Source organism: Oncorhynchus masou, chromosome 15 (assembly GCF_036934945.1).
Source record: "Oncorhynchus masou masou isolate Uvic2021 chromosome 15, UVic_Omas_1.1, whole genome shotgun sequence".
Classification (NCBI taxonomy): Eukaryota; Metazoa; Chordata; class Actinopteri; order Salmoniformes; family Salmonidae; genus Oncorhynchus; species Oncorhynchus masou.
In genome coordinates, this window is record NC_088226.1 from 4259621 (window position 1) to 4277822 (window position 18202).

The window sequence follows — 18202 nt, forward strand, 5'->3', positions numbered from 1 at the left end:
TCTCCTTGTCATGTCTTCAGTAGAGAGCTACCCAGTCTAGTCCAGGTCTTCATAATGTTGTTCTTTTGTTCTCAAGAAATATAACACCTGCAGAATAGAGGATAGACTTTATTGATTGAATCATCCCAATTCAGGATTTGTACAGAATAAAAATAGGATAAATAAACACAATGTTTTTTTTGGAAATCAGATTACAGTTTTGAATCTAGTCATAGATAGGGATCCTGTATTAATCTCTGAATACTCAAGAAGTAAAGAGTAATCTCCTTTAAAATAGTATTATCTGGAAATGACAGTGGGTTTAAGGGCTTTAGTTCTAATCAAGAGGATATTGCCTTTCAGGACAGCAGTATAGTGCTCAGACCTTATAACTCTACACTTACTGCTGTACTAGGGGGATTTGGAAAGTAACCTTATCCTTTGGACCGGTTTTTATACGGTTATTGTAATGGTACCGCACTGATGATACAAGGACAATGTTTGTTGAACGAGCTGCTATTACTACAGTACGTTACAGACACTTTTTTAGTTCCAGTTAATGTAACATTTTGTATTAAATATTCATTGGACATGTTGAGGGCAGTTACATTGTGTGATAATAAGGAAAGATTATTGTGGGCCAGTGGTGACTAATTCATTTTCTGGGGGCGTTTTAAGCTGACATGATTGGGTATAGACCAAAGATCCTTGAAGAGCAATACACCTTTTGAAAATAACATGACATAACAATCTCATAGTACTCAGCTCAGAGGTCAAGAGTCTTATCTGTGATTGCAGGATGGGGAGGCGTACAAGGTAAAAATGCCACATGTGGGGCCACATTAGTGTACTATTGTGGACATGCCTCTGCATACATTTAAGAAGATCTCTATAGGTAATCTGCTGGATTCAGAGAATTGAATTGAGATTCAGCACGTTGGAAGAGAAGAGGAGCGGGTTCTATAGAAACAGTTAACAATTACTAGTATAGTTGTTTGTTTAGGAAAGTTTACCTTTACAAAGCCCTAAGAACTAAAACAGAACCACAAGCTGTGAAATACATATTTGGAAGAAGTATTACAACAGTGTTGATTTAACCTCACAACAGACCAATTATGACTTGCCTTGGAGCAGCTGTGAGAAAGACCTGTCATTTCAGTTGCAGAAAAATCTCTTCCTGTTAACTACAGAGAAGCAGCTCTGCTTCATTATGAAGTAAGACATAGCACAAATATATTTTCACACTTACATGTATCTCCCTTCAGAGTTTGAGTGAGTTACCATCTTTATTTCCTGAGACTAACAATTCAACAGATTACACCACTTAGCAGAAAACCTACAGTGGACAATATTTCTCTATCACCCATCTAACATGATTTGAGTGTCACAATGGTATTGCAGTGGTACAGTATAAAATAAACTCAGCAAAAAAGGAAACGTCCTCTGCGTTTAAAACGGCGTCCTAAACTGCGTTTATTTTCAGCAAACTTAACATGTGTAAATATTTGTATGAACATGACAAGATTCAACAACTGAGACATAAACTTAACAAGTTCCACAGACATGTGACTAACAGAAATTGAATGATGTGTCCCTGAACAAAGGGTGGGGGGGGGGGTCAAAATCAAAAGTAACAGTCAGTATCTGGTGTGGCCATCAGCTGCATTAAGTACTGCAGTGCATCTCCTCCTCATGGACTGCACCAGATTTGCCAGTTCTTGCTGTAAGATGTTACCACACTTTTCCACCAAGGCACCTGCAAGTTCCCAGACATTTCTGGGGGGAATGACCCTAGCCCTCACCCTCCGATCCAACAGGTCCCAGACGTGCTCAATGGAATTGAGATCCGGGCTCTTCGCTGGCCATGGCAGAACACTGACATTCCTGTCTTGCAGGAAATCACGCACAGAATGAGCAATATGGCTGGTGGCTTTGTCATGCTGGAGGGTCATGTCAGGATGAGCCTGCAGGAAGGGTACCACATGAAGGAGGAGGATGTCTTCCCTGTAACACACAGTGTTAAGATTGCCTGCAATGACAACAAGCTCAGTCCGATGATGATGTGACACACCGCCCCAGACCATGATGGACCCTCCACCCCCAAATAGATCCTGCTTCAGAGTACAGGCCTCGGTATAACGCTCATTCCTTAGATGATAAACGTGAATCCTGTTTGGTCCAGCGACGGTGGGTTTGTGCCCATAGGCGACGTTGTTGCTGATGATGTCTAGTGAGGACCTGCCTTACAACAGGCCTACAAGTCCTCAGTCCAGCCTCTCTCAGCCTATTGCGGACAGTCTGAGCACTGATGAAGGGATTGAGCGTTCCTGGTGTAACTCGGACAGTTGTTGTTGTCATGCTGTACCTGTCCCGCAGATGTGATGTTCGGATGTACCGATCCTGTGTAGGTGTTGTTACACGTGGTCTGCCACTGCGAGGATGATCAGCTGTCCGTCCTGTCTCCCTGTAGCACTGTCTTAGGCGTCACACAGTACGGACATTGCAATTTATTGCCCTGGCCACATCTGCAGTTGTTATGCCTCCTTGCAGCATGCCTAAGGCACGTTCACGCAGATGAGCAGGGACCCTGGGCATCTTTCTTTTGGTGTTTTTCTGAGTCAGTAGAAAGGCCTCTTTAGTGTCCTAAGTTTTCATAACTGTGACCTTAATTGCCTACCGTCTGTAAGCTGTTAGTGTCTTAACGACCGTTCCACAGGTGCAGATTCATTTATTGTTTATGGTTCATTGACCAAGCATAGGAAACAGTGTTTAAACACTTTACAATAAAGATCTGTGAAGTTATTTGGATTTTTACGAATTATCTTTGAAAGACAGGGTCCTGAAAAAGGGACGTTTTTGACTTTTCACTGACAGAACTAACCATTTACACACACACACACACACACACACACACACACACACACACACACACACACACACACACACACACACACACACACACACACACACACACACACACACACACACACACACACACACACACACACACACACATTCAGATATGCTTGGGGCATGTGAGGCTGTGGAATGTAAGCCGTAGGAAGGTGAATTCAGTAGAGGGTAGCAGCAGCATCCTCACATCTTCACCCATCATTTTTCCACCCTATAATCCAATGTGGTCATTTTCCAGAACAAACAGGGATTTATCTGAGATACTGACGTGTAGACATGTCTCTGCTTTCTAAAGTGATCTTTAATCCCTATGTATTTACAATGCGTCGGGTCTTATTAAACAATGATCCCAGATGTGATGCAGAAACCAGGTCACCCTGCAATGCACAGCAGGTATCCCGCATGACTGTAACGTCTCGATCACACCAACAGCGTTATTGCATTTTGGTACACCAGAAGTACATTCATTTCCAGTGGGACGCTGCGTTTGCCTTGCAGCATTGCGTTGCAGAGGCATTGCAGCGCATTCTGTGTGGTGCATACGTTGGATTTATCGAATGTATGCATCATACTGTGTGCGTAAACGGCTTGACCGAAATGGTAGCAGAAGGTGAATGTTGAACACACATATCCAGCTGTTGCTGGGTATTTTAGGAAAACAGTGATGGACATTTAGAAGAATTTAGATGTAGATGAAAGCCTGTATTATTTTGCCAACCTTCAGATGTGAGTCTGGAAGAGAAAGACAGGGTCCCCGTATTGAAGCCACATCATTGGTGGCAATACCTTGTGCTTTCACAGCAAACGGTTGGAATTCTCTCTTCAAATCAAATGCAATTAAATATTATTTGTCACATGCGCCAAATGCAACAGGTGTAGACCTTACTTTGAAATGCTTACTTACAAGCCCTTAACCAACAATTCAGTTTTAAGAAAATAATATTAAGAAAATATTTACTAAATTAACTAAAGTAAAAAATCATTTAAAAAAAATCATACAATAAAATAACTTGTCCTATCTCACATGATCCTTGCTTCAAATGTAACAATAAATGCTTTTGTGATCCCACTGGGCAAAAACTGGTTGAATCAATGTTATTTCCACGTCATTTAAAAAAAAATCTTTGTTTAAATGTGATGATGTTGAATAAATGTGGAAAACTGATTGGATTTGAATAAAGACATCAACGTAAGAGAATGTAATCACTTTTAACCTAAATCCAAAGACATGGGTGACATTTTTTGTTGATTTCATGTTGAATTCACATTAGTTGACAACTCTACCAAATTTAAATCAAAACTAGATGTTTGTTTAATTTAAATCAAAACTAGTCTGTGCTCAGTGGGTTATTTTCACTGATATTTCCACAGCATATTATTTGATCCAATATGAATCTCCTGGTGCCTTAATTTATGCAAAGCTTGTTAAGGCTTCTCTCCACCTGAAGGCTTGTGAAGGCTTCTCTCCACCTGAAGGCTTGTTAATGTTATGTACTTGAGTGAAGACCCAAAAGCGGTTTTAACAGAAAACAGAGTTCTTTAATGAAAAACAGGAATGGCATAAATCCTCTTCCAACGTTGACAATGGAACAAAAAAACGTAGTATAGTGCAGGATGCACCTGCCAGGCAGACTCCGACAGGATAGGACAAGGTGGAAGCAAACGAGACGACAGCTTGCTTTGGCATCAAAACACAAACAAGAATCAGACACTGAAAGTAGCAGGAACAGAGAGAGAAATAGAGACCTAATCAGAGGGGGAAGAGAGAACAGGTGTGAAAGAGTGAATGAGCTAGTTAGGGGAGATGTAGAACAGCTGAAGAATGAGAGACAGAGAAGGTAACCTAAAAAGACCAGCAGAGAGAGACAGAGTGAAGAGAAAGGACAGGAACAGACATAACAAGACATGACAGTTAAGGCTTCTCTCCACCTGAAGGCTTGTGAAGGCTTCTCTCCACCTGAAGGCTTGTTAAGGCTTCTCTCCACCTGAAGGCTTGTTAGGGCTTCTCTCCACCTGAAGGCTTGTGAAGGCTTCTCTCCACCTGAAGGCTCGTGAAGGCTTCTCTCCACCTGAAGGCTTGTGAAGGCTTCTCTCCACCTGAAGGCTTGTGAAGGTTTCTCTCCACCTGAAGGCTTGTGAAGGCTTCTCTCCACCTGAAGGCTTGTGAAGGTTTCTTTCCACCTGAAGGCTTGTGAAGGCTTCTCTCCACCTGAAGGCTTGTGAAGGCTTCTCTCCACATGAAGGTTGTGAAGGTTTCTCTTCACATGAAGGCTTCTCTCCACATGAAGGTTGTGAATGAAGGCTTGTGAAGGCTTCTCTCCACAAAAAGGTTGTGAAGGCTTTCTCTCCACATGAAGGTTTCTCTCCTTGTGAAGGTTTCTCTCCACGTGAAGGCTTCTCTTCAGCCTCTTGCATCTATTGTTTGTCATAGCTTTTCACTTATAAGGATGTGCATTGGATTTCTGGTAAACTACATCTGAGTTTGAATCTGAAATGTCATTATTTGATTATAATAGCATGGATTGCTCTTTAAAGTTTCCACCAGAGTACACAGATCATATTAAATTAAGGGACATAAGTGGAGTTGGCTCCAATGTCAGATTGTACAGTGACCATTTCCTGGTAAACTGTGTAAGCTTACAATACACAGTTTCCTGTTCAGAGGAGATTTCACAGTATCAGAAGTGACCCATATGACCCATAATACAGTCATTATTGGGCTGTCCTTCCATAAAAAACGATTTTCACTGTGATGCTGCGAAAAAAAGCAGAATCAGACACAAACCCCCTCCCTGTATAACTTAATACCTCTGCCAGGAGATTATCCTGGTTGTATTACCAACGCTTCCTATTACGTCATGATGCCTATGTACAAGCTTTCTGTCTGTGGATGCAAAGAACAATATTCAATCATTGCAAAACAATAATGTGTGTTAAGTCATGCAAAGGAACCCCCAAAAAATCTGCATGGTCAGCTGTTCCCTTAAATGGCTCAAAAACTGTAATATGAATTGCAAAAAAAAATCTTTATCAAGTATCCTACTTTATTCACGCATAAATCAATATTTATTGAATAAATTGTCACCTGAAAACTATGTCAAAGCTGAAATGAGTTGCCTTGTGGTGTTATTTCCCTCCTGACCAACATAATACCATAGCCCCAGGAAGGAAAGCAAATTGCCTGTCTACTGCAAACATTGAGAAAGAAAGTTATCCTAAAGCTGATGTTACAGGATCATGGCTCAACAGTTTAAGTTTGAGCAGTGAAACCCGCCTTCTCTAACATCCCTCCAATCAAGGTAGAGCAGCACTGAAAGATGCGCACAGCATCTCCAGATGATGGTTAATATATCAGTGTCAGATGAGCAAGAACATACTATACTAACTGTATGTGGAAACATTACACCGTCATTTATGTCCAACAAAATATTGTTATTATAGAAAGGAACAATTTATTGCGATGATCAGTTTAGAGATCAACAACGTGTCAGTATGGGATGACAAGCGTATTTGGCACTTCGCTTGGAACAGCCGGTGCACCAGGTTTTTGGGCATGGAATTATGATTATGTGCTTTTGCTTACAAGAATACCAGATGTGCCGAAAGAAGAGATGTGTTGTTCATAGAATGGCTTCAATTTGTTTGTGGAAGAAGGTATGGCTGGTTCTCATCACCTTCAACAAGACGTTCCGCGACTCCTGCATAAACTTCTCTTCATGTTCTCCCTTGCTGTGGTTTGCGCGTCGCTGTACTTCATTCTCTCCGGCTGCTGTGATTTTATTTTAGTGGATACTGCGAAACATTTGAAGCAAACCTCTCAACTTTTACCTTTGACTGTGCTGTTCCAAAGGAAGAATGCCTCATTACAGATGTCGGTGTGCGCTCAGCAGGTGCAGTTGGTGCGCAATCAGCCAATGTTGGTAAGGACTGGACCGCAACGAGGAGGCTACCCCAAGCAATCATCATAGGGGTGAAAAAGGGCGGAACACGAGCTCTTTTGGAATTCCTAAGACTTCATCCTGACATTCGAGCACTTGGCTCTGAACCCCACTTTTTCGACAGACATTACTCACGTGGGTTGAATTGGTACAGGTATGTACCTACCTAGCTATCGATGATGATGATGATAATGATGATGATGATGATGATTAGAATGATTATGATGAGTAGAATGATTAGAATGATAATGCTGAAACAAACATTTGTGTTTGGTTGATATTTGTTTATGTATATTTGATTGACAGGAGGGTTTCATTGATTGCGTTCTGATTATGTTTACAACTTGCAAAAGGTGTAGAATGATGCACAGACCTCATTGGAATTGCTGCTTGCTCATGGTCAGCCGTGTGTATTGAAGTTAAAAAGGGGTTATTTAATGTCTGGGAGAATTTCTCTACCTATTTAAAAAAAATGTATTTAACCTTTATTTAACTAGGCAAGTAAGTTAAGAACAAATTATTATTTACAATGGAGGCCTAGCCCCGTCAAACCCTAACCCGGATGACACTGGGCCAATTGTGCACCGCCCTATGGGACTCCCAATCACAGCCGGTTGTGATACAGCCTGGAATCAAACCAGAGTCTGTAGTGACACCTCTAGCACTGAGATGCAGTGCTTTAGACCACTGCACCACTTGGGAGCCCTACATTTCCCATACATACACTCTGAAGAACAACTGTAAAATCTGTAACACAAATATTATGGAGCAATGTTCTCTATGTCATTATTATTTTATCATATTGACTGTTCTCCAAAAACAAATAAATGTACCAAACATTCCCCCAACTCCTGAACCTAACATCTGCTACATGATCAATCAATCAATCAAACTATATTTATATAGCACATTTCTTACAACAAATGCATTTCAAGGTGCTTGGGCCAACAGTGCCCCACAATATGGACCTTGTTCTCTCCCTTGTTTGATGTTGTGTGGTGAGCAGTTATTTTCCGTTTTTAAACAACTAATTGACCAACTTTGGTTCAATTATTTGAATTCCATTTTGTTCAGTTTTCTTCTGTGCGTTCAATTTGCTCATTGTACAGTTTTTCTAGAGATACATCAGATCCAGCCTCAGCTGTGCGATGTAGTAAGGAGTTGTAGTTTCCAACAAGCCAATATTCTATTGTTTAGAGCGTAAAACGTGAGAATTAACTACAATGACCACAATCCCTTGCGCATCTACTTGTCCGGTCTTTGTTTCTTTTACGCCTGCTATGGAAGGGACAGAAGAATGTGCGATAATGAGGTGCTATAGAGCAGCTGTTGCTTCACGAGGGTTTATCTCTACCTGAAAATACTGTACATGATCTAAGTGATTGATATTTGGCATTCAGCAGTCATAAAATGATGCCTTATTTACTTTGAAGGACTACAAAATGGTGATTTTGTCAGACTGCATAGATAGCAGCTCAATAGAGATGAGATGATGACTTAGAATTAAATAATAAAGTTATTAAATAAAAGAAATGTAATATACACAACAACTGAAATATTTTATTAAAGTAATGAGAATAAATTAAGGTTAATAAGGGATAAGCAGTGATGGACAGTCACTACCATCATGTGACTTTTAATGATGGTTTTATTCTGTGTTGTTACAGCATTCAGGCCACTCAATGCATAGTGCATTTAATGTTTTAAAATATTATTGAAATTATTGAAACCATGATTCTTTTTTTAATAATCAGACCGAACTGACCTCATAAAGCACTAATCGTCAAAAAGCATTAATCGCTCAGCACTGTTGATGTCTGAAGTATCATACTGTCTGTTTCCAAAATGGAAATATTCATCAAGCTGCTTGATCAAAGTATAGCACCACATTGTCTAATGAGAATATGCACTGGTGTATACATTGTTTCTGCTGAGAGGAAAATAATCAAGGCTCTTTATTGAAACACTACCCATGGAATTGAACTCGATCTTGATAATGGTTAGATAACAGCTCCAAGGGAGAAAAGCTGAGTGCAAATGCCAAGCGAGTCAATGCAACACAAAAACGACATATTCTGCCAGTGCCAAAATCTGTCTCCAGGGAAAATCAAAAGTGGGCTCACTAATGGACTTTGCTTGTATTTGTGTGCTCCCTCCCTCCTCCTTTCTCCCAGTCTCTCTTTCTTCCTTCCTTCCTTTCTTTCTCTCCTGTCCTTCATCTGGATTTCTACTCAGGCAGACAGCCGAGTGTGTCCTCTCTCTCTCTGGTAGCACATGCTCTTACAAGGGGTGTGTACGAGTTTCAGTGCCCCTCAGCCCTCGTTCAGTTGAATGGGAGTGTATTAACATCCGGAAGGGAGGAAGAGCTGAGTGAGGCTGGAGAGCACACTGGGGAAAACTATATAACACCATGTAAATTATTAAGAACCAGCAGGCCTGTTGGCTTCATTGGCACAGGATGACATAGAGATCTGTGGGGAGTGAGCATGACCAGATAGATCATGGTGTTAAGGGATGATTCAGTCTCTTTATTTGGCTATAGGCCTCAATCAATAGTACCTTGGATTGGTTGATGGTTATTTAAAGAATTAACCCTCTCTTCGATCTAAAACAAATGGATATGGTTATATTCTAATTTGGCTGTATTTTGTGTATTTGATATAAGATTGAACAGCCTCACTGTCCCTCTCAGGAACCTGATGCCCAAAGCTCTGGAGGGCCAGGTGGTCCTGGAGAAGACACCCAGGTACTTTGTGACGGCGGATAGCCCCGGCCGGATCCACTCCATGTCCCAGGAGGTCAAACTGATCGTGGTAGTGCGTGACCCTGTGACCCGCGCCATCTCTGACTACACCCAGATCATATCCAAGACTCCGGGCGTTCCCAGCTTTGAGACCCTGATGTTCCATAACGGGACGGAGGAGGCGCTGAAGGTGGACTATCTGTGGAGCCCCATCTGGATTGGCCTGTATGCTCTGCACCTGGAGAGATGGCTGGCCCACTTCCCTTTGGAACAGATCCACTTTGTCCATGGGGAGAGGCTGGTGAGCGACCCTGCAGGGGAGCTGGGCAGAGTCCAAGACTTTCTGGGCCTTCAGAGGATCATCACAGACAAACACTTCTACTTCAACAAGACGAAGGGTTTCCCCTGCCTGAAGAAGCCAGAGGGCAGCAGCAAGCCCCACTGCCTGGGCAGAACCAAGGGCAGGCCACATGCTGACATCCACCCTCAGGTCATCCTCAGGTTACGTCAGTTCTACCAGCCACACAACCTGCGCTTCTACCAGATGACAGGGCAGGACTTTGGCTGGTAGGATGGGAGCCTAGAATGAGGTGGAAAAAAGATGATACCATCGTTACTGTTCAAAACACAGGCTGCACGAAGAGGATACAGGACAAAGCTTGAATTGCTGTATTTTGTGACGGTCCTGATGTCATCTGAATTAACTCAAGTCCTCATGCAAGCTGTATTGGCAAACAAATCAAAACAGTCACACTTTATTTTGTGACAGTTAAACCGCAAGAAGTAATGTGAGTAATGCCATAGGCCTACTGTGTAACACCATGGACATACAGAGGAAAGTGACAGCAACATCCACGTCAGAAAGCAGGTCCTCAGAACTCTAGTGTGAAACTTACTCCACTAGATGGCAGTCCTTCACCAACAGAGGCTTAAGACGGTATTGTCGAAGTACTGTAAACTACTTGGAAAATGTGGATTTGTGGTCATGATTGTCATACACATTCTTTTCTGTAGTCAGATTGAGCAAGTATTACCATAAGACATGACATGGCATCCCATAATTTAAATCCAAGACAATTCTAGGCAGCTGCATGGGCAAATACTTGAAATATTTAGTAGAGTCCTGCATTGATCCATTCAGTCTGTAGTCGTTTGCAGTTGGTTTTCATTTAAATATTCCCTAGTAATGAGGGCATTTAAACCCATTTCCTCAATATTACCAAGAATCATAGACAGATTCACAGTCTGTATTTGTCCTTAATTTCTGACAAAGTTTGTGTTCAATACATTTCCTGTGTATGTTTATGGGTGCTGCTTTTTCTTCATTACATTCTGAAGCAAATATTAAGATCCAACTTTCTCTCAAACACAAACTTACATACAGCACATATAAATACAAGCACCATATTGTAACCTACTGTACGTGTTGGAAATAGCCGTCTGTACACCAAGCATCCATATGGCAACTAGACTTGGCTGATATTTGCAGCCCCATGCCGAATGTGGCAACAAAACTACTATCATAGCTTATAAAAACAGCTTTACCATCTGCTCCAGAATAACAGTAATGGCAAGAATAGTCATGGCCTTGGCTCTAGAAACATACAGGAGGAAGTTGAGGACAAGTGTTGTTTATTCAGTAAGCTCCATGTTCCTTTGGCCATAATATTAGTAATGATCTTCTCAATGGGATCCATTATGCCCTATATAGTCCAGTGAGTTTGGGATCCTGTATATGAGAGCCAATTTATGGTCATTTTAATGAAGAGGTCACCAAGCCTGGTCCTGTAAAGCCTTATAGATCTCCTTGGCCCTGTTCTGATACTGTGAAAATGCATCCTTTCTTCCTTCCCTTTGTGTTTTGAATTGGAACCTATCCAATCATGTTGGAGCATAACCTCAATGAAGGGAGGATGGAAGGTACATTCTAACAGTATTGGAATGGGGCCCTGCAGGCCCAGGGCTGGTGACCACTGTCTTAGCAGTAGGCCTCTCCCTGTGGTTCTGTCATGCTGTCCAGGCCCATTACATAGGCTGCTCCAGTGGAGGGTTTGTGCCCATTGACAGGGAGGTCCAGAGGCCCAGCATTTCCTTCTCCCCTTGCAGGCACAGCCGTCAGGTACATGTCCCACATCTGCTCTGGCAGGTCCATCTCCAGCAGCTTCTGCTTGATCCTCAGGTTCTTCTCAATGTTCCGCCGCTTGTACTTGAACTCTACGATGGTCTTGGTGTACCTGTTCAGTGCTGTCACTGCAGAAGCCATGCAGGTGGCGAAGGAGCCCCATGCTAAGCTGGGGAGGGAAGAAGAAGAACAGAGGGTGTGATTAACCTCCGCATTGCATGCTCTCTCCATCATGACTGTGTTACTATACATGGCCTCAGAATGCTAGCGTCGCTTAAAATTGCACAAGTATCACATAGCTGGGTATTAGAGTTGAATCCTATTGTATAGCACCTAGTGTAACGGTAAGTGACCTAGTCAGTACATACATGTAGGACCAGCTGTAGTCCCAGGTCTTGGGCCTCCAGTCCTCCGGACCCATAGCCACAGCCAGCTGAAAGGCCGTGGTGAACATCATGTGGGCTACCATCCCCAAAAGGCCTGGATCCCGAGGAACACAACACAATACAAAATGCAAATAAATATGGTGACTGAAATAGTGAGATAATATATGAGACTATATATTTTTCATGTATAATGTTTATACCTTTCAAATGCACTGGTATAAGTACAGTAAAAAAAATAGTATCTGCAATTGATATTAGTAGCCACACGTGACAGTATTGTACACGTTATGAATTGAGGGCTATCAGTTTGGATACCTTTCACTTAGTTTAAAAACCTTGCATGAGGAAAGGTGTTAGTGTGAACAACATTGAGTGCAGTCCCTTCATTTTCTCCATGATCATGCTTCCTTGTTCACTGGATATTCAGTTTATAGTATTACTGGGGAAGCTGATACATCAATACAGTTGCAGCCATTCCCCTTCATAACAATGACAGATAGAAGAGAGAATGATGAAGAATCCAAGCCCACCACAGCACAGTGTTCCCTCTACTCTCTCTTTCTCTGCTGCCTCTTGGCCATCTCTCTGCCAACATTCTGCTCATCTACAGCTGCTTTACTTGGGATTAACACCCTAACAACAAGAGGAGGGAGTCAGGGGAAGGTGGGAGGGGAGGGGTGGGGGTACTCCTCTGGGTAGGCCTTGTCTTGGCCCAAAACCACTGCCCCATCTCCAATCCGATTAGTCCAGAAACCAGCAAATCCCCAGAGGCATTGGACACACAGACCATAGACCACTGCTCTACGCGCTACGTTAGCACTTAGCTAGGCTAGCTTCCCTACAACTGTACCTCCCTGAGCAAGGCTCCCATCCCACTCTGCTACTATTATTGCTCTGCTTTTCTGCTAACAAAATCATATTCATATTCACATCCACATTTGTTCCACGGACCCAAGGAGAGTTAGCTGTAGGGATACCACAAATTCTGTAGTGCATAAACCACATTTTAAACGTGTATATTCACTCCTGCTTACCCCCACAATACAGTTTGACAGATGGATAGCAACACAATAACTATGATTGACAATACAGTGAGTGAATCTAAATGAAAATGACTCCTGATTGACATACATTTTCTCAACATCATCTTGATTCCTCTCCTATCAGCTTTGGAAATGGTCTTTGAAAGGATGAAAACTTAGAGTAGATTCAGTAGTGTACTGAATATCGTATCTGTAAAATTGAAATAATCCATTTAGGATATGGACTAGCCACGGTCACTCTGGCCGGCCTCTGCCTGCCTGGGATGGTTAGTGGGTTGCATGCATGGTATTAGATGATGTAATCCCCTTGGTGGCTAGTGTTACACACAGACACGCTGGCCTCTGCTCTACTGTGGAGCTGGGACTCCCAAAGCCTGTCTACTGTAGGCTCTCTATCCAATTTGACCAGCCCAGTGCCAGCCTTAGTGTGATAGCGTGGCATGGAGGTTGACATGGCCTCTGGTCATTGAGAAATGGAGCCAGGGGATGTCCACTCACTAGTGTGCCCCCTCTGTGAAGCTGACTTTATAGTTAAGGATGCAGGGAGATAATCAACTCCTCAATGGCTGGTGATCAGCTTTGAGTGACTGTATGAAAGTATTCTTTGATGACTTGTTCACTTGACAAATGGTGAATGTCACATTAAAAAAATATATATATGACTGTGAACATCATTCCCAGGCACAGATGTGTTACCTGACAGGGCGGTGAACATGGCAGCAAAGGCGTTGAGCTTCAGCTTGTTCATGACGCTGAGGCAAGGACACAGCTCTAACCACATGAGTACACCACCCGTGAACAGCAGGATGAGGTAGAGACACTCAGCTGTGATGCACAGCCATAGGACCCCTGGGAATAGAAGGAAGAGAGGAGTCAGTCAGAGTGAGTACTACTGTCGCCTCTAGAATCACCTTCCCTCTCCTAAATAATCCCACCTATAGGAAGGGAGACATCAACTCCACAGACCCAGACAGGAAGAGACCCCTGAGCTCTCTGCAGGCCTGCTCTGGTGGGACTTGGATAGAGACGACAGGTGCCACTGATAATAAGATGAAAGCTGCTTGTAATGTAAAACTACTACAACAGCTTTACTTTAGTTTTTCGGCTGTTATTTAGGATTTCCTATGGAAGCCCCGATTGGAGTCACAGTAGATTATGTTCCAGTAAAAGGCAAGAGTTGATGGACATTCCCAAAAAGTTGCAGAGGAATAGTACACTTATGAAAACAATGAAATAAAACTACCAATAACTTAATGGGTAGTGGGGTAGTGTTGCGTTTACCCATTCAATTATTGGGAGCAGATATGACTGTCTTTATTTCTTTTCACAGTAGATTATGAAAAATTGTTGATGCTTCATATAGATTTTTGTTACGAGAGTCAAAAAGGGGACACCTGCAAATGGCATCATCCTAGAAAATCACTGTCTTGATATATTTTTGATGACTGGACTTATATAAAGTTGTAGTCAAGAGGACAATATAGATTTATCAGGGCTTTACACTACTAGACTGAAAGATAATTGTTTTATACCTACCTTTTTCATGGTCAGGTGCAATGTCTTTAAAGTCTCTGCAGTTAAAACCTGGAAGCAGAGAAACATTCATTTAGTTCATGTAGCCTAGTCTTGTTATTTTTCTTATCTTCCAAAAATGTTTTACCCTTCTTTGTTATTTTCTATAAATGAAATATAAATGTGTTAGTATGCAAAGAAGCATCAGCTAAATGGTTATGATCAGGATTTTCACCTTCATGTTGTTTGACCGATTACTCCCCAAGATAAATCGCTTACCACTTTTAAAATCAGACCCTATCCATTATCTGATAGTGGTGTCTCCAGTCTTCATGTCTCCAATCCTCATGTCTCCAATCCTCATGTCTCCAGTCCTTTTTCTATCCCACTAAGCTGTTTGTTCTGTCACACCTCAGCACTGGCTACTGCTGACTCTCACAGCTGCTTGTTCTGTCACACCTCAGGACTGGCTACTGCTGACTCTCACAGCTGCTTGTTCTGTCACACCTCAGAACTGGCTACTGCTGACTCTCACAGCTGTTTGTTCTGTCACACCTCAGGACTGGCTACTGCTGACTCTCACAGCTGCTTGTCCTGTCACACCTCAGGACTGGCTACTGCGGACTCTCACAGCTGTTTGTTCTGTCACACCTCAGGACTGGCTACTGCTGACTCTCACAGCTGCTTGTCCTGTCACACCTCAGGACTGGCTACTGCTGACTCTCACAGCTGTTTGTTCTGTCACACCTCAAGACTGGCTACTGCTGACTCTCACAGCTGTTTGTTCTGTCACACCTCAGGACTGGCTACTGCTGACTCTCACAGCTGCTTGTTTTGTCACACCTCAGGACTGGCTACTGCTGACTCTCACAGCTGCTTGTTCTGTCATACCTCAGGACTGGCTACTGCTGATTCTCACAGCTGTTTGTTCTGTCATACCTCAGGACTGGCTACTGCTGACTCTCACAGCTGCTTGTTCTGTCACACCTCAGGACTGGCTACTGCTGATTCTCACAGCTGCTTGTTCTGTCACACCTCAGGACTGGCTACTGCTGACTCTCACAGCTGCTTGTTCTGTCACACCTCAGGACTGGCTACTGCTGATTCTCACAGCTGCTTGTTCTGCCACACCTCAGGGCTGGCTACTGCTGACTCTCACAGCTGCTTGTTCTGTCACACCTCAGGACTGGCTACTGCTGACTCTCACAGCTGCTTGTTCTGTCACACCTCAGGACTGGCTACTGCTGACTCTCACAGCTGCTTGTTCTGTCACACCTCAGGACTGGCTACTGCTGATTCTCACAGCTGCTTGTTCTGTCACACCTCAGGACTGGCTACTGCTGATTCTCACAGCAATCATAGCAAACCCATGTTGAGTCACAGAGTTTCTGCAAACAATCCAACTCTTGCACTCAATGATCTCCACACTGTAAAACTCCTACTAAAACGGATGCATTGTTATGTCAGTCCATTTCAGTAAAGTCAACACAAGTAACCTGATACCAAATAGAACATTAGTTTTTGCTTATTTTATCAAAGCTCAAAGACAAAAAAAAGACAAAACAACATGATGATGTAATTATGCAAGTAAATAGTAGACTGTTAAATAATTTGCATCTTGATCTTATTTTAGTCTCTCCCAATGTACTTCCTCCTTCACTTCCTGTTGTAATGTACCCAAACCACATCAGGTTTAGAGAGCATGGTCACACAGGACCAGCTGCTGAGCGGCCAACATAGTCACATGTTTTATTTCAACATTTCTGCAAGTTGTACATGAACGTTATTTACCATTCATGTCAGCAGCCTGCTCACAGGAGAAGAAGATGCCGGTGTGGAACTTCCTCATCAGGAACTTCTCTTCTCCCGACTCCCAGATGTACTGCACCAGCCGGCTGTCATTGATGTTACTGCTGTTGAAGCGAATGCAGTACGACTGCCTGGTCGTCACCGGCCCCGTGCAGAAAGGCTTGACCACCTTCCTGGTCCCCTCGCACCAGAAGCTAGTGGTCACTGCTGACAGGGCACACGTAAATGCTACAATGTTGAGGGTGAGCGCCAGGGACCCCCGCCGACTGCACTCTGTCCCCATGCTGGAGGCTGGGAAAAATGAAATGAAAAGGCAACTAATCCAGGCTTTCAATATGTCGCCGCCTTGTTTCGCCTCTCAAATATATCTCAAATCTTCATAATCTTGTGGCTTTTGAGGTTCCTTGAGTGATGCTGTATGTACATCTCCCTCTAAGGATGTGCTGCCTGATACCTTTATTGAAGGATTCGTTCTCTTCCTTGCTTGCACTCCCTTATACTCCAATCCTCCAATCACTCTTTTTGTCTCTCCCTTGTCTATTTGAACTCTCTCTCTCTTTTCTCTTCTGCTTGCTGTGGTCTCTTTTTCTCCCATCTTTCTCCACCCACTCACCAAATGCGTAATTATTACACAGGACAAATTATATTCTAGACCTTCATTTTATTGTCATATCTAAACCTAGGCGGTTTCTGTGAGCATAGTAATAAAAAAAGATTAATTTGGGCTTACTCTTTAATCTGGAACAAGGCTCTCACCAATGCCAACATTGGACTGGACATGCTCTGGCATAGTTGGGCATTACTGATGCATGTTTTCACAAACTACAGTGAGTGTACAAAGCATTAAGGACACCTGCTTTTTCCATGACATAAACTGACCAGGTGAATCCAGGAGATAACTATGAATCCTGATTGATGTCACTGGTTAAATCCACTTCAATCTGTGTAGATGAAGGGAAGGAGACAGGTTAAATAAGGATTGTAAAGCCTTGAGACAACTGAGACATGGATTGTGTATGTCAAATCAAATCAAATCAAATTTATTTATATAGCCCTTCGTACATCAGCTGATGTCTCAAAGTGCTGTACAGAAACCCAGCCTAAAACCCCAAACAGCAAGCAATGCAGGTGTAGAAGCACGGTGGTTAGGAAAACTCCCTAGAAAGGCCAAAACCTAGGAAGAAACCTAGAGAGGAACCAGGCTATGTGGGGTGGCCAGTCCTCTTCTGGCTGTGCCGGGTAGAGATTATAACAGAACATGGCCAAGATGTTCAAATGTTCATAAATGACCAGCATGGTCGAATAATAATAAGGCAGAACAGTTGAAACTGGAGCAGCAGCACGGCCAGGTGGACTGGGGACAGCAAGGAGTCATCATGTCAGGTAGTCCTGGGGCATGGTCCTAGGGCTCAGGTCCTCCGAGAGAGAGAAAGAAAGAGAATTAGAGAGAGCATATGGGGTTCAGAGGGTCAACGGGCAAGACAAAATATTTAAGTGCCTTTGAAAGGGGTATGGTAGTAGATGCCAGGCTCACCGGTTTGACGGTGTCAAGAACTGCAACACTGCTGTTTTTTTTTTACGCTCAACAGTTTCTCGTGTGTTTCAAGAATGGTCCACCAACAAAATAACATTCGGTCAACTTGACACAACTGTGGGATGCATTGGAGTCAACATGGTCCAGAAACCCTGTGGAACGCTTTCGACACCTTGTGGAGTCCATGCACCGACAAATTGAGGGCAAAAGGGGGTACAACTCA

The 18202-nt window shown here is 43.0% G+C and overlaps 1 protein-coding gene and 1 pseudogene across 1 annotated transcript; one reads left to right on the forward strand and one right to left on the reverse strand.

Annotated features, from left to right (window-relative positions):
• Positions 1-6548: 6548 nt before the first annotated feature.
• On the forward strand, positions 6549-10205 carry LOC135554945 (heparan sulfate glucosamine 3-O-sulfotransferase 6-like; annotated as a pseudogene).
• A 1316-nt stretch (positions 10206-11521) lies between these two features.
• On the reverse strand, positions 11522-16728 carry LOC135554947 (germ cell-specific gene 1-like protein). Its single transcript, XM_064987332.1, has 5 exons — positions 16428-16728; positions 14661-14708; positions 13821-13973; positions 12064-12175; positions 11522-11864 (listed from the first exon to the last, which is right to left on the reverse strand). Exons 1-5 carry the CDS (start codon positions 16726-16728, stop codon positions 11552-11554), a joined length of 927 nt encoding a protein of 308 aa, XP_064843404.1. The 3' UTR covers positions 11522-11551.
• Between the last annotated feature and the right edge of the window lie 1474 nt (positions 16729-18202).

What these genes read in the sequence shown, in the direction of transcription:
- LOC135554947 (XM_064987332.1), bottom strand. Translation starts at nt 16,728, where the DNA reads ATGGGGACAGAGTGCAGTCGGCGGGGGTCCCTGGCGCTCACCCTCAAC. An exon ending in GCAGGCTGCTGACATGAATG is followed by an intron (nt 14,709 to 16,427) that starts GTAAATAACGTT and finishes CTCTGCTTCCAG; the next exon opens with GTTTTAACTGCAGAGACTTT. An exon ending in TGCACCTGACCATGAAAAAG is followed by an intron (nt 13,974 to 14,660) that starts GTAGGTATAAAA and finishes TTCTATTCCCAG; the next exon opens with GGGTCCTATGGCTGTGCATC.